A 16,655-nucleotide genomic window follows, 5' to 3' on the forward strand; every position below is an offset into this window, starting at 1 on the left:
ATACAGGTTTAGGGGGGGGGGGGGGGGGGACACGACATAGAAATTTAGTAATTAAGACTTCGAGCTTTCTGGACTGATTCCAGCGGGGTTGCCATGGAAACATGAGGTGGTTATAGTCTGTCCATGTAGTTACTTTTGCTAAGCGCACTTCTTCTTCATCAATGGGTCCCCGAAGCAGCTCGCTTTTTCTTTCTCAAACGCTTCCCAGGTAGTTACTGTTTCTTCGTGGTTTTCAAACCACACCAGCGCCGTCCCTTGAAGAAACAATCCGACGTTGGACAACCGGGACGCCGCATCCCAACAATTGTATTTACCAACACCTCCACCAATCTTGTTACGGTGAGATGCCTTTATTTACAGGAGATGAAGAATGCGACAGTCCAGGGATCTGGCCGATCACCGCTCGTGCCAACCTCGTTCTCCTCTCCTTCACGCGCCCCCTCAGTATCGTAGCAATATTATCGCGCATAGCATAATTATAGCAATATTAGCAATAATATTGTGCAATATTATTGCACAATATTATTGCAATATAGCAATATTATTGTGCATAAGAATGTTTGTACCAAGTGCAAAACAGGTAATAAATAAACAGTTCCGTCGATAGCTCAGTTGGTAGAGCGGTGGACTGTAGAGATTTCCGAGCTATGGACATCCATAGGTCGCTAGCTTGAATCCGGCTCGACGGAGCAAACTTTTTATTGTATTCTTTTTCTTTTAATTATCAATTTATTTCTCTAAGTGTGGCACCTTAATGTACAAGTGAAATTACATAATGTCTAACGCAACACCAAGTACGCTGTCACCTAACGTTTACATGCAAGACGAATGGGAGGGTTGCAAGACGTCGCCAGTTTACTAGTGTCGGGGGTAAATGCGTGTGAGGGGGTAATTAAACGACATGCAGCTTCCCGGTTAAGCATCGCCACTGTCTGTGACTCCCTCAGCGTAAAGGAGGAAGCAGCAACCCAGCTTCCCGGTTTCCGTTGATGGCTCAGTTGGTAGAGAGGTGGACTATAGACGCCTCGAACTTTGGGTGTCCTTAGCTCGCTGGTTCGAATCTGGCTTGACGGAGTACAGTTTTCTCAGTTTTTTTTTTCAAGCATGAATTTCAAAAAGTTCGGCACAGATGTAAATACCAATGTTGCCGCTGGCATCATTAACTCTGAACTCTAAAACACTCTAAACAACTGGTCGTATGAAACGTATGCGACAGTTCAAAATGGCTGTGCGTACGACGTTTGTATACATATCTCATTTGATAACGGCTCGCTCAACAAAAATTACAGCACAGTCGCCTTTCCTCTGCATGCTTTATCTAACAATCATTTTCATTGTACCTGAGATCTGCCAAAAAAATTTAAAAGAAGTTTTAACGCAAGGTATTATAAACAACCCTACCTAAATAAAGATATTTTGTGATGAGGGAAGATACACGCACCGCTTAATGAAGTAAGACACCTTAGCGTGAAAAATTTCGTGATGTTTTCAGCACCTGAAACACTAAAATATGCGACATGAAATAAGATAGTATAATGCACAATTTCATGCCGCAACAGCATATGCATACGTTAATAAACTATCTTTGCCGATAGTACAGCAGTCAAGTGCGGGCAGTTCTCGGTCACAGTCCGCTATTCTATATCAGCAATCGTCTCATTGTCGGTGGCCCATTCCGGAAATTCTTGAAGTTTCAGCACAAACTGGCCCCAGGTAACAGACAGCAGGATAGTCGCGGTGAGGCAGATGAGGGCGAGGACGAAACCAGGCCGAACCTGATCACAAAGGGAATTCAAAATGAGCATGTTGAATGTTATCGGCGTCAAAAAAGCTGTATAATTAAGGAAAGGGGCCATCGCAATTTTAGAATTTAAGGTACCCTAGAAAAACATTAATGGAATGCATCAGTGTACGGCCGAAAGGAGCATTCTTGAAACGATATTGCATAAGTTTGTGCAACACAGTAATAGCCTTATTACACCATTGTTACACTGGCAAGCTAACCGCGGTTACGACCGACCACGCTTAACCATGTGCACCTTGAACCGATGTTAGCGGCAACCACGCTTCACCAACGTTAGACAGCGCAAAAAGCATCCTCGGTCAAGGCGGCCAGCCCATTCGCTGTAGGCGCCGCAATTTCCTCGGTTATAACCGCCAAACCAAGGTTGCCAAGCTCGGTTGGTTACAACCGTGGTTTCTCGTATACCGTGTACCATGAGCGAACCTCGGTTATACGTCACCGCGATCACGTTAAGTAACCGCGGTATAGGCTAGCCGCCTGTGTAACAAGAGTATATGTTCGCCCGTTTACCGACATATGTTCAGAAAAGCAAACCGTACTTACGTGTGCCGAACGAGAGGATTAGTTGAGTTCGTACACGTAACTCGATTATTGCAATAAGAATATAAAGCTCCAGGTGCATTTTCGCCGCGGGCGTGGGGTTCTATGTGAAGATGAATGGCGGGCCAAATTCAATACGACGGAAAGAAAGAAAAAAGCATTCTTAGAGGACCTTCACAAAAAAGGGGATGAAGGACGAACGGATTGCACATAAATTTGTCTATTTGCGCTAGAGTTCCAAGAGTGTGAAACGCACTTGACCAAGTCCAACATTCGAAGTCTGCGTTACTGCCTCAAACAAACAACAACCCTGGCCCAATTAACTGTTCCTCGGGCCACGGAATCGAGTGGCTGTCGACCTTCGGTCTATGGACAAATGAACGAATGGGTTTGAGTGCCGCCATATTGGGTAGTCAACCTTTGAGTTTTGTATCTTCAACAGCTAAACGAACGGCGTCATGGTAGACGCACCCGCGTGAAAGCATTTGGGCTGGTACATACAATGTTTCATGACCATAGCAATTCACCTCGTGATATACAAAAACAACAAAAAATATCGGCTTAACGCTTTAAGATGGTGCTGTTCAGATGCGTTACGAAAAATAGTCTGTAATGGCGAGGCGTGTTCACTATCGTGTTACGTGTTCACTATCGTATCACACTTTTACATCAACATGCCCGTCGTCTCAACCGCGCTTCTAACTACAGCCTAGCGCTCGTAAGCTTTAGCCACGATGCCCAAGCGTGTAACGGTGGCTGTCGCGCTCCCAAAAAGAAGTTTGGTGCTTTTCGTGTCATACTAAGCTGCGTTATGGAGAGAGTGTAAGATACGGTACGTGCATTTTTTTGTCGTTGTTCTTGTGACCTAACAACTTATGCAAAAAGATTCGCGTTAGCTTAAGCATCACAAGGGGGAGCTTGGGTTGTTCCTGCGAACAATGTTAACGCACCATGTCCCTGACACCCATGCGTGCCATGTCGTAGACGATCGCGTTGGGCGAAGTTGACGCCGGCAACATGAAGCCGAACGAGGAGGACAAAGTGACGGGAAAGGCCAGCGACATCGGGTGCATCTTCAGTTTCACGGCCTGCACGTAATTTCGAGCGACACAGTTTTCTATAAACAGTTTTGCTTTACCCGTTATATAGTGTAAAAACCTAGGCACCCTGCAGCATCGGTTCTCTCTGCTAACTCATGTACGTCTCGAAGGGTATATAGCTAGCTCAGTGCACGGGGAAACAAATTGAGAGACGAAACATTCGCAATGTCCCGTGAACCACATGTGAAAGGAACGATCGGCACGCACGCACCCCTCCGAGAAAGCAAGTTGGGAGCCGAAAATACGAAAAATCTCTTTTTTAGATACCCAATACGAGATTTGCGGACTCTCGCCGTTGGCGTCATCGTCGCCGTCATGTCCAAACATAGGCAAAGGCTGCTAGCATAGTGGGCTAGAATAATATATCAGGGACGCAAAGCGCGTTGGACAGTAAACTTAATGAGGAAGCGCTAAGGGAACACAGTCGTTTGAGCGCAGCGCGCTCTAATGAAGCAAGTGCAAAATTTATTGAAACTGAATCTGCTAGAACACATTGCGTGGATAAAGCTTTTACGGGGGTATACTGGTTACGTCAAACTGAAAATGTTTACGTGAGGCTGGTTTCCTATATTTACCTTGCGATACTGCGTTCAGAACATGATAGCAAACTAGAAATTTTTTCAGCTTTTTTTTCTCATTTTTAGAACCTGTACACTGACAAGTATTTCACGGAATCACCTTTCTTCACCCTTTTTTTTCAATAACAGCCTCTCCGCTACCGCAAGAAATATGAAACTATTACGCATGAATCAAACAAGCAACCTTAAGAGGGTAAAAGCTGTGTGGGTACATGTACGTACTGTCTCCAAAACCACTGGTGCGAGCATGGCGGAGACTCCGGCGTTGGCCATCACTTGTGTCATGGCGACTCCAAATAAGCACAAAAGCGCTGTAACCACAGAATGGGGGAGACCTCCCAAAAGAAGGAAAACCCTCTCAAGGGCGACGGACAATCCAGATTCCTGGAATTGATTACCAGTCGAGACATTCATTATATAGTATTTGATTTAATTAAGCGCCAACGGAAAAACAAAAGAGTCATTAACGAAGCGCTTCGTCCTACGTATTTCTTCTTTTGTTGTACCGTTCATTGCACTTCATTTCATGAAGTATGCATCATCAACTGGCCCAACCGTCTACTCTTCTATAGTTAGACAGTATTACAGACATTACAACATTTCATCAAGTATGCATCATCAACTGGCCCAACCGTCTACTGTTCTATAGTTAGACAGTGTTACAGACATTACAGTTTGATTAATCGCAAACATATTGTAACAAATTAGAAAAATTTGATCAAAATTACAGCGAAAACTGTACTACGCCAATTATCATCGTCCATTGAGTAGAATGATGTTGAGTTATCAAAGCGCGCATGTGGTATACGTGACGTCACACCACCTTACCCGTTGCGGAGAGGTGTCGCAGCTTCCTTTGCTGAACCTCATCGTTTCGGTACCACGTGACCAGGTGAAACGATGTTTGCATAATATTTTTTTCCTAACTGGGCCAAACGTATATATTTCGTTCGTCATAGCTATGTTTACGATAGTTAAACCTAAGCCAAATTTTCTTACAGAACTACAGAACTATGTTCAAAAGTACAACTTGTTCGCGAATTCCAATTTGGATTCCATTAACACGGTAGATTTAACGATGCAGAGGAAGATGTCCCGCCAGTGTCATTGTGATGAGACATGTGCGCGTGTGTCGTGTGGTGTAGCGGAAAAGCCTGCATGGACGAGCAAATGAATTCGCCGGGCAGAAGCGCGTTGGAAGATCTGGCGTGAAGACGACGAGAAGTGCGCGTTGGGGGTCACGCGGTTGGCAAGCCGGTTTAATGGCCTATCCCCCAAGTGGGTACGAGCCAAGGCAAGGGGAGCGAGGAAAAAAGGTGAGCAAAGCAAGGTGGCGTCAGTCGGGACGGCAGCGAAGTGTCAACGGTCCTTGGTCTACGCGTCTGAGAAGGCTGCGTGGCTTCGTCGACCACGGTCATCGGCACCAAACTGCTCCGTCGGCGTATCAGATTCAGCGTTGCTCTGCTCTTCACCGAACTCCTACAGCGACGGCATCCCAGAATCGCATCGTGCAGACGTGCCCCGCAAACATTCGAAGTTCTCGCCGGTGAGACGTTCACTTGTTGGAACTCAGTTCAGGTTGGTGTATGGCTTCTGCAGTTTTGTCTCCGTTGTATAACACCCTTGTAGTGTGTCGTTTTAGTATGTGTCCACTTAAGGTGAAAAGGAAACGAAAACAGCCTGTCCAGTTCCTTTTGAACGTTGCTGTCCCCGACGCAACTTGTTTTCATATGTTTATTATTTCAAAGAGCCCCGTAACAGTCATTCGTATTTCGTATACGTATGATATTAAAAAGAAAAGATTGTAAAATTTGAATATTTTTAAATGAATTAAAGTTTACCAATAAAGCATTATAGCAAAATGGTAAATCGTGACATAACGGTCTCTGTCAGTTTTGAAGACTGTCCGGTGTGAATTATTGATGGAATAAAATGACACCTGTAAGGTGGTTTTAGTTTGCGAATGCTACGAAATTCGCGGTCAGTTAGCTCGGTCTGCAAAAAGCTACTGTATAATTTAACTTTTCATTTTACCTCCTGAATTACTGCCATATTAAACAAAGAACGTGAAAGCACTGTAATTTCTGTAATATTGACAGCGAAACCCAAATTATTAGGACAAAACATTTGTTTTGACATAATAATGCGCGGGTTGAGTGCATAATTTCTCTCCTTTTGTGCAAAGGTATTATGATGATATGAGCACGTCTTTCAAAACAGGCAGGTGGCCCGATATGCGAACTAAAGTGTTGCGTTTAGTCATAATGTATGCGCAGTATAAATCCATCACTGCAAGATACAGGATTCCCTTTGCGCAACAGCGTTTTACCATACAAGTTTAGGTCGATGTGTATTTCTAGTGATATTTTTTACCTATGCCCATTTTTACTGGTGTCTACTGCGTGAGGCCACGGAACTGTTCGGCGGCTTGTCGATTCTGCATTTCAGAAGCGAGTAACCATCGTTTCTTTTTTTTTGTTTTTAAGCATCTAACAAGCTTTTTTTTCTATATATATAGTGGTGCAGGATGGCAACCAAAGCTTCTAGCTGCAGCCGTTGTGTCAAGAGTAAGTACTTACCTTTGACGCCTTGGAAAAAGTGAGGCTCCCGGAAACAAGGAGCATGATGTTCCAGTGACACCTGGTAGACACCTCTGGCCACGACAATATGGTGTCGTGTGGCCGCAGGAAAACGTCGTGGGAGACTGAGTGCTGACGGCAGCGTGGGATAGCAAATAGTGGTATGACCACCAGGACGAAGGTCGTGGAAGAACTGCATGTCCTGCGAGTTCAGATTAAAAAAAATTGATGCAGCTGCGCACTAACGGTAAGAAGACCGAGGAAACAGCGGAGCTTATGGCTTTTTTCGCCTCCTCACCATACCTATCCTTTCCCACCCTCTTCGTATAACACTAAACTATAGGCGTCGCTATTTTACTCTATTTTACTCATTTGCCCTATACTGTCTCTTACTTGACTTTCCTACCCCTTGCTCGGCTATAGTGTGCTTGTCCGGGGTATCCTTTACTCTTCCCTTCTCCTTTTTTTTCATCCTCCTCACCCTCAGATCTCTCCTGCTCACCCTCACTGCCCGTTGCAATATCTTGCTATATTATACAATACATCGCTATGCTATACTTCCACTACGAATTTCACAGCTCCGCTGAGTTCTGTGCGGTCGCAGGCCACAACTGGTAGTCAAACTCCAACTGTTGTGCTGTTTCTGCAAGCAATTTCTACAAGAAAGCACTGTCAACAGTATACATTCAGCTCCCCTTTTCTCTCTTTTTCGTCTAAGTGCACACCAGCTTCAATGTGTAGTGCTCTGCACGTGGCGTTCTAAGATGACGTCATTTGCAGCGTTATGCCATGTTCATTGTTTTTTTTTTTTGAACCAGGGATCAGATAAGACAGGCAATCAACTAATCGTGATATCGGCTACGGCTGTGTGTAATTGCTTTTGAAGTCCGTCGAACCACCGCACTTACGCGTCCACAGGTAGAAGCTTCGTCCAGCTGAAATTGGAGTCACGTGATTTGAAAGACCAGAGGTAAACCAGAAGAAGGAGCAGCATCAGCACGGCGAACTCGTCAGCCCTGCAGCCGAAGTGGACAAAAGTGGAATGATTATGTCTACATATATGGGCGATTATATATCAAGTAGTGTGAATTTAGGGCAAAGTACACCACACTATAGCGGCCTCGTAAACGGTGCTGGAATGCCGAAGCATAACCCTCTCGAGTTGCTCACTTGAAACAAACGCCGACATGCATGTCAGTACACCGCAATACTGAAACAAGCAATAGACTCAGGGGACGTCAGTGATCGATCTCACCTGATTCTACCGAGCTCCTTGTTTCGGCGGTCCACCTCACGCTGTGTTTTTCCTTGCGTCGTCTTGGACTGTTCTGCCTTGTCGTACCTGGGGAGACGTATAGAAAATAGATGGTTGTACTCTCCGTCGTAGGGGTTGATATAACACGAAAGTGAACCACGTTTTCAAAGGAGTAAAGTATATTTTATTGTACATTGATCTATGGAAGCTTGCGCAATGTCTGTTGGTGTATAGAAGCTATAGCTCACGTCAACGCCAAGCGACACATCTCTATCCCAACGACTAGTATCGCTGATGCCATAAGGTATGATTATTACAGAATCCATAGTGAGGTAGTTGTGTGTTTGTGGAAAAGTGGCGTTAGTGATTGAACGAAATTGCTGCAAAAGCTATAAAGTTCAACAATGCCGAGCATTTCGCATATGCGACGGTGAAGCCATTAGGGTCTATTAATGGTTTCGGAATAATGAAGATTCACAACACGATAAGAATGTTAGAACGAGTGCTTTGAAGAAAGCTGTTATACGTAAGTGGTGTCGACAATGTGGTAGGCTTCCTATCTTTCATTAGCACCAGATATTTTAGCAACACGGTAAAGACGTTTTTTTTTTTTGTTCTTGTTAAGTAACCTTCAAAGCTACCGGTTGTACTAACGTACTCTTGAGCGTTATGCGATTTTTTTTTTCCAGCGGCACGCACTTATTCATCAGTTCACTAATTTTACCAACAAAAAGATTCCAATTAGCGTCCACAAAGCTATCATCGAAAACGTCACAAAGTAATGGAAGTAGCTCAGCAAGCTATAGTTTATGGCAATAAAGTTAGCTTTCTCATAGTCACCGATATGTTTCGGGATTACTTGAACCGGTGGAGTAATGGGTGAATCTCAAATTAATGCGTTAAGTGGTCACGGAGCACAGGTAAGTACACGAGATTTCTGACGCAAAGTATGGTAGAGCGGTAAGTGATAAATAAAAAAATGATTTTGAGTGGTTTTAGAAATTCCTGCAACCTGAGATACCAATACAGTGTTTATAACTACTTTTATAGGTTATAAATAAAATTGGCAAACAGATTCATTCTGAAGGCGCTATAGCTCATTTAAAAAATTAACTCGAGGTGGGCTGGTTTCACGCAAATGGTAACGATCTCAAAATCTTTTATGCGTAAGAGTGGAGAGTTTGGCAAACAGGAGCACACCGCCATCCTGACGAGATGCATGATCACAGCGATAGATCGAATACTGAGATTAATCATTAATAGTTTCAGTGTTACGCATAATCAAATGAACCCTGGTTTCGGTAAGTGCCATGGTATGTGCGCTATGCGTGTCGGATATTGAATTAAACACGTCACGCTTGCTAATTGTGCTTCCTAAGTTAGCAAGAACACATATGCGCAGCTCAGTCAATGACTGTCCATATACACCTATGTCGCGGTGCTATGGAGCGATTTCGGTATTCAGCCCAGGGTTGTGACTGACCGCCGTGTTGGTCTTGCTTCAGCAGATGAGTCTTTTATGATAATGCTATTAGTTGGTTCCACAGTGTAGGGGAAAAAAACATTCTTACACGGCGGTTAAGAAGGTTGCGACTGCAGTCGTGCGAATGAAAGATCGAGCAGCTAGCGACTAAAACAAAGCAGCCACTTTGCGACCATCCGTGACTAACTTGGTCGTGCGATATGTGCTAGTCGACCGACTCGTTCACACCTGCGACTAACTTGGTCGTGCGAGCGGTTTTAATCACAAGTGTGAATGAACCTTGACATAATTTTTAAGCTACTTGAGTTTGGTTAGGCTGGCTTTCTTTTATGTTTTTAAAAATTATATGAGGTGCAATTTAGGTGTAATCTGAAGAAGGTTAATTAGGCTTTTGCGCTAACCCTCGACGAGCTTTATTTGAAGCATTAATCACCCTATTATTGAACTATTTCTGCTTTGGTATGCATCTGCATGCGAAAGTTGAAAGAGTACTGACATCAAATTTCAAGATCAAGATGTGCTCATCACTCTATCGCTTGGTATGCATAGGTATTCTTGGCCAAATTTGAACGGCATCCATCGCGTGGAAGTTATTTTAATTCGACGTCAGACAGCGTAGAAAAGCTAAGGAGAAAAAACGGAAAAAGACTACCCGGCGCATCGACACTAGTGCTACGTGTAAGCTTCTATATCTGTAAGCCTCTATATAGTTCAACTGGCCACGAGCCACCTGTATTCAAGGACTACAAAGATTCAACGGTCCAGCGAAGTGAACTACGGCTTCACTGGACAAAGGAGGCCGTCAAGCACTCAGCCAACCTAACGCAACATAATCTATTTTTTTACGTTTTGTTTGCGACACGCTTACGCTACTCGCTTTCTCTGAACGTTTCTTCTTCATTTCTGCTTACATTATGTGTTGCAAACGCCAATAGGAGCATGCCCAAGCTCCAATCAGGCAGACGATCGTCGTTGGCACGTTGAAGATTATCCAAGTCCCTGGTGTTATTTTGGGAGCACTAGGAAAGCGGCTGCAAGACATGAGAAAAAAAGAAAAGAAGGCTGATCCGTCTTTCGTAATAATCTTACAGCAAAAAACATTTATAAAAGCGAAAACCTAGACATACGGGTGGGCACAAGGTTTCCCTTCAAGGAGAGGGGAGGTAAAGGGTCATCGCAGTGCCCCTTGTATGGTATTCTCTCCTTCGTTCCGGGGACCTGGGGAGGGGGGGGGTAGATATCTCCACTACCCCCCCCCCTAAGTGCGCGCGCCTTGAATAGATACATCATTAAATGCCTAAAGCGGTCATTGGCGTCAGCAGTGGTGTCAATGCGAGCGATGAAAGCATCATCATCACATGATGACGTCCCCATGACATGTTGTCCTAATTTGGGACGTGATTATGATGTCGCATTATGGCCCCAGCGCATGATATCATCGCTTTATTAGCGGTGAGCCCATCTCGGAGGCACTATAAATCATATAAGTGCAGAAAGCTTCCAATACTTCCGATCCCAGAGGCAGAGACACGTTCAGTGCCGGAAGCTTTCACGAGGGGGAGGCGGCGAAGCTAAATACATTTTAACGAGAAGCAAGACTACTTTCGCCTTCCCATCTTCACAGCTAAATGCACAAGGAACCCATGATATTTACGTTTCTACTTTTATGGGCGTTGAGATACATAAGCGCGAAAATTTGCAGCATCCATTGAAAAAGTGACAGTGGATGCAACGCTCTCTTTTGGGATCTACATGCAGCAACGCACCTTCGTATCTTCGACTTTCAATCAGTGTTTCCATAAGCACAATGCAACATGTATTCTTTAGCCGGGGGAAAGGGAGGTAGCGGTTTTAAAAGAGGAAACGACGAAACAAGTGAACCCCGCTACTGCCAGCATCCAAGTGCGAAGCCTCAACAGCAGTTGACAAGGGAAGAGATAACGAGGAAATAAAAGAGATAGGGAGGCAAGTTAATATTGGGAAGAGGTTAGAGAAGTCCGCGGACGGCGCCCCGATTGGCGAGTGGTCATTGAAGAGAGAACATCGTGGAAGGGACAACCGTCAGCCACGAAATCCACGAAGTGTCTGCTTCCTTAACCGATTCCACTGCCTATATGTAGCATAGTATGACGTTAACGCGGTTGACAACAATTTCACAGCCAAAGCTCTCGTGAAATAACAACACGGGTCACGTGCTGCGCCGTAGTTGTCCGCCGCCGCCGGTGTCAGTAACCACTATCACATGAAACAAGAAAAAAAAACTCAGTTAAATAAAAACACCAAGGACACACTGGGATTCGAACCCGGGTCTCCTGCATGCCAGCCAAGTAATCTACCACTGTTCCACACCCACTTTTTCTTTCTTTATTGCCTGTGTACATACAACAATCACAAACAAATGTACATTGAACAAAGGACAAACATGAACAAAAGAAAAAAAGGCAAAAGCATGAAACTTAACAAGCTTTTTAAAGTTCCTTCATCTGTAGAAGGCTTTCTACTTGATGAAGCCATTCGGGCACCTCTTGTTGAACCTTTTGTGATTTCACGAATGAACAGACAGGTTGAAAGAAGTATTGCCGAACCGGACGTGCATTAACATCAGCATGGCGCACCGCCATTCTAGGTAGCCATATACCTACAGGCCCAGTAACATAACTAGGTCGAAAGGTATTCCTTCTTCATTTGATACTGGTAAAAATCTGATGCCGTAGGCAGCAAGAGGCAGATACCTCTCCAAAGTCCTTTGAAAACATCCTAGAAAAAGACTGTATCCCAGCAGTCTAGGAAAACATGTTCGATTGTTTCCGGCTTTTTGCAGAGGAGGCAATCAACACCCCAAGGAACGAATAAGCATATTTCTTGCATTTACGTTTTCACGACTGAGCCACGCCCACGCTTGAAACTAGCTTTCAAACTGGCCTCAGGCAGGCTTGATATCAGGAAAAAAAAATCACGTTCTTATGAGTAACAAGGCGTTTTAGAACAGCAAAGGAACAACTAGGCGTCACACAATAGGACTTGCGTTACGAGTTGACTGCACAATGCTCTATTCCATCACAAAAGCTTGTTTATGATCACCTAATTAGTCTGCCGGATACCCAATTCAGGCATGATTCATCGTTGTCAGCCACTATTGCTCACAGTTCCTTGCAAGTGTGTAACGGGACACCAAACTTCTCCGAAGAATGACGAACGATAGCATTGTGAATGACAGCCTACTGCACAAAAATGATCGAAAGATTGTTCTTGATCACCTATTAACGGTGGCGCATACCAACTTCAGGTATATAATAATTCACCTTCATCAGCCACTGCATTAAAAATTGCACAAAATTTCTCGCAAGTGTGATACCCCGCTAATCGAAAGAATAATAAAGGATATCATAGTGAATAGCGCCCTATTACACAAAATTTATTATTTGTATGGCGAAGCGGGTGCCGAGCAAGTGTGCTCGTAGCAGTTACCCAAAGAGTAATTTGAAAACGTTCTGAAATGCTGCTCTTCCAGTTCTCGCTGTGACTGTGCTGAGTGTCCCGCGCAGGTCTGGCTTTTTTTTTCTGACGAACCTGTTTACGAGACGTTTATATAGCTATAATGGAAAGCACGAACCGGGAGCGAATCAATAAAGACCTCGCGTGAATGCTCAGAAACTATCCGGTTTTTATTGACGTCATTTCCGTGACGGAGATCGCGCCGATATGTTCTTGGTAGAGAACGACGTAGAACACTGCGGCTTTTGAAAAATGTATACTTTTACGTGTTGCATAACGATTTCTCTGTGCGCGGCATTATAGCATGAAATGCTTGCTACGTTTTTACGTTTATTAGTATAGAAATGACACGAGTCAATTATTAAGACGTATGCCTTCTCCTTGGACCCGTTGTTCACTTTCATTAGAAACTTGCAACGTGGTTTCTCTTCCAGTGGACGATGTACCGAGATATTGGCACGAGTGAATGCTTTAAAACAATACTTTTCTAAAGTAATATTCTGCTAACAGTTCATTTTCCAGTAGGGCTACGATAGGCTATGACAAAAACTACAGACACGAGCTATCTCACTTCACGGTTGTACCTGCCTGGCTCATACGCAATCATGAAAGCCGTTCTCGTCGAGATCGATTCACTGCTCTGTACAAACTTCCATGTCTCACTTTGTGTGTCTTCTTTAGCAGGTTTCTTTTTAGAGTGCTAACATACGAAACAGAGTCATACTTTTTGTACAGATTCGTCATGATACTGTGGCCCGGTGTCCCTGAGAGAGCGCCCGTTCCTCCAATGCTGGCCGAGTAGGCCACGGACATCATCATCTCACGACGCAGTTCCAACAAACAGTCGTCATCCAACCTGTAAAAAAAGAAAAAAAAACAGCCCATGCTGTTTTAAATGTACACGTGCACGGGATAAACTGCTCAGTTATGTAACTCTGATTGAATCAAGAGAATAACACCGTTATAACAGATATTCTAAACACTAGCTGTTATTCGCCAACACTAAGTCAACAGTAGCAATGGTGTAACCGCAGGATACCTGTGAGATTTGTGAGCCCCGCCACGGTGGTCTATTGGCTAAGGTACTCGGCTACTGACCCACAGGTCGCAATATCGAATCCCGGCTGCGGCGGCTGCATTTCCGATGGAGGCGGAAATGTCGTAGGGCCCATGTGCTCCAATTCGGGTGCACGTTAAAGAACCCCGGGTGGTCGAAATTTCCGGAGCCCAGCACTACGGCGTCTCTCATTATCATATGGTGGTTTTTGACGTTAAACCCCACACATCAATCAATGTGAGATTTGTGAGGAGATTAGTGAGAAAATGATGCATTATTTCCCCATTTTAACATAAACCGCATAACCTCTTATCTATGATTGACGTAGCTTTGGCGCAAAATGACGCTGCAAGATTATTTGATGAACACAACAACGGAAAACGAAATAGGAACGAGAAAAAATATGCGCTCAAGCACATAGGTCTTACGAAGCATAGCCTGCTCAACGTGTAGCGCACTGCCTCGTTCACTGGTTGACTCAGCGTCCAGCGGCGACATCATTGGCGTATACCATAAACAGCTAATGACGAGCCGATTGTGTCCAAGCTCTACACGCCTCGCTTTAGGTACCGCTGTGTGTCATATAACGGTGGAGGCATTAAGTGGACTATCCTATATTATACACTTAAGGCAATGCACCAGAGAATATCTGCCAAGCTCTGTCCGGAACACTGCTCGCGAGACTGATGTGGCTACAAAATAGACAAGACTGAATAGTCGGGCGGCGGCCTAGGTGGTACAGTTCGAAGAACGAAGCTCGGATTTCGACCCAGTGGCCATGGCGGGTTCGACCTTTGTCGCGGCGGTCGCTTTTCGATCGAGACGTTATCCCAGAGGCCTCCGTATGTGTGACGCCAGAGCACGTTATGGAACGCTAGGTAGTCTATAATTAGCGTAGTTCTTTTCTGCAACATGCGTCATAATCACGTGGTGGTTTTGGCACGTAAAACCTTACAAATTATTATTATTATTATTATTAGTTCAGTATCGCACTACGGTACAAACGGAGTTACTGGCGTAGTGTCTCACCATAACCCGAAGGAACGTATAGAGCGAGCACAAAGCTCCAAACTCCACTTACGTTCTATTATCACTAAACGTAAGTTCTCTCATATTGACGCGACATAACAACTGCACTAAGGCAAGGCATGTAACGACAGGTGGCGCATTCACTGCTCGCGAGCTTGAACGTATTTCTAACACGTTAACGCACATGCATATACATATGGCACGCAATGCTATTGCGTGCTGCTTGTGTGCTTCCTTTCAGAACTCTGCTACGTTTCCCACCATTGTTCGTGTTCGGAGACCGGCGTAGAGCTTTAGGCGTTAAAAATCGGTAAGTTGGCGGGTCACTGTCTCGTAGTTTACCATATATAGACGCAGTTCTCACGATTTTAGAAGAAGCAGTGCACAAAAGAACAAAAAACACGCACACATGAAAAGACGCAAGCACCGTACCAACTGATCATGTCTCTGTTACTGTAAAAGTGATCCCCTACTGCCAAAATCATTGCCCACCGACTAGCCCATCAATACATACTGGGCAGTTCTCGTCACCGGTCGTCTGTGACTTCTGCAACTGCACTGGTGCATGCGCACCTGTACAGAAGCGGTATCATATGAGTGCTTTACGTAGGTCTGCGGGAAGCTTACCCAACCAGACTAGCACGCAGACGTTCTTCGGCTTTTCTGTAGGCTTCGGCGACGCGGACACGTGGAGTGCTGGCCATCAGCGATGCAGCTGCACCTATAGTGACCACCAAGGAGAACACGCTGTGGAGACTACACAGTGCTAACGCTGATCAGCGCTGTGCGCGAATGAATCTATAAAGCGTGCGATGTGCCATTGTTCGAAAGCAACGTTCTGGTAAAGGATACTGCGTGTAATAAAGATCGCAGCTTACTACGTGCCTTGGATTTTTTAAAATACTTTTTAACAGTATGTCGCATTTTTTTTTCGCGGATTGTCTTGTGAGCGAAACACTGATCGACGTACCGCCACGCAAATCAATCAATCAACCAATCAATATTTAAATCAAGCAAGCCATAACAATACTTTATATAGAATATGTACGTCGCCAGAAAACGACGAGGAAAACGCCGACTCACTCGTGGGGACCAAATTCCTTTTGAGCTTGACGTGGCACTTCATCTGCTCGACCAGCGCCGCGACCACGGGTGCAACGATGGCTGTGGTGGCAGCGTTGGGAAACACCATAGACAGCAGGGCGGTACCCACCATGAACACGAAGAGCAGGCTGTTGACAGCGTTACACGCACTTCAGTGTGGTATGTTACATGGACCGTCCAAAATATTGGCAATTAATGATTTTTTTTTTGGCATGCTTTTTCGCAAATGCTTTACTGTTGTTCACTGGTGGTGAACGGGCGAAATTTTCGGAAGCAAAAAGTTTGCGGTGAAATTAAATAACGAGAGCTGTGTAGGAGTGCTATGTGCTTATTGAAACGATACGTACGAAGTATCATGTATCCCATATCACATAGCGGACAGCTGTGTCTTTCAATGTTTGTATATAATATTTTTACAACTACGCCATGCAATTCTATGTGTTTATCTTTGTATTTCTCGTATACAATCCTCCATGTGCCTAGAAAAGTCTGTATATATTGTAAAATAAAGGTGCACAGCCAGCCAGCTTTAACATTAGGCTGTGCAGAGGGCGTCATTTACTACTGAGGAAGCATCCCTCCTCCTTCAGGACGTGCCCGCAAGCTGCAAAAAGTTTTCTCGCTATCCTTC

General features: G+C 44.6%; 2 protein-coding genes and 1 non-coding gene across 3 annotated transcripts; 1 reads left to right on the forward strand and 2 right to left on the reverse strand.

The window, feature by feature from the left end:
* Window positions 1–597: 597 nt before the first annotated feature.
* On the forward strand, window positions 598–689 carry TRNAY-GUA (transfer RNA tyrosine (anticodon GUA)). Its single transcript is given in 2 exon segments — window positions 598–634; window positions 654–689. It is a non-coding gene; the product is annotated as a tRNA-Tyr (tRNA).
* A 945-nt stretch (window positions 690–1,634) lies between these two features.
* On the reverse strand, window positions 1,635–4,307 carry LOC142802830 (sodium-dependent low-affinity dicarboxylate transporter 1-like). Its single transcript, XM_075887883.1, has 3 exons — window positions 4,245–4,307; window positions 3,295–3,432; window positions 1,635–1,775 (listed from the first exon to the last, which is right to left on the reverse strand). Exons 1-3 carry the CDS (start codon window positions 4,305–4,307, stop codon window positions 1,635–1,637), a joined length of 342 nt encoding a protein of 113 aa, XP_075743998.1.
* LOC142803790 (Na(+)/citrate cotransporter-like) lies at window positions 3,876–16,179 on the reverse strand. The gene is made up of 7 exons (XM_075889818.1): window positions 16,004–16,179; window positions 15,548–15,641; window positions 13,559–13,690; window positions 10,251–10,370; window positions 7,857–7,943; window positions 7,510–7,617; window positions 3,876–6,803 (listed from the first exon to the last, which is right to left on the reverse strand). Exons 1-7 carry the CDS (start codon window positions 16,134–16,136, stop codon window positions 6,584–6,586), a joined length of 894 nt encoding a protein of 297 aa, XP_075745933.1. The 5' UTR covers window positions 16,137–16,179; the 3' UTR covers window positions 3,876–6,583.
* Window positions 16,180–16,655: the final 476 nt, after the last annotated feature.

The sequence above is a fragment of the Rhipicephalus microplus genome, chromosome 3 (assembly GCF_043290135.1).
Source record: "Rhipicephalus microplus isolate Deutch F79 chromosome 3, USDA_Rmic, whole genome shotgun sequence".
NCBI classification, from domain to species: Eukaryota; Metazoa; Arthropoda; class Arachnida; order Ixodida; family Ixodidae; genus Rhipicephalus; species Rhipicephalus microplus.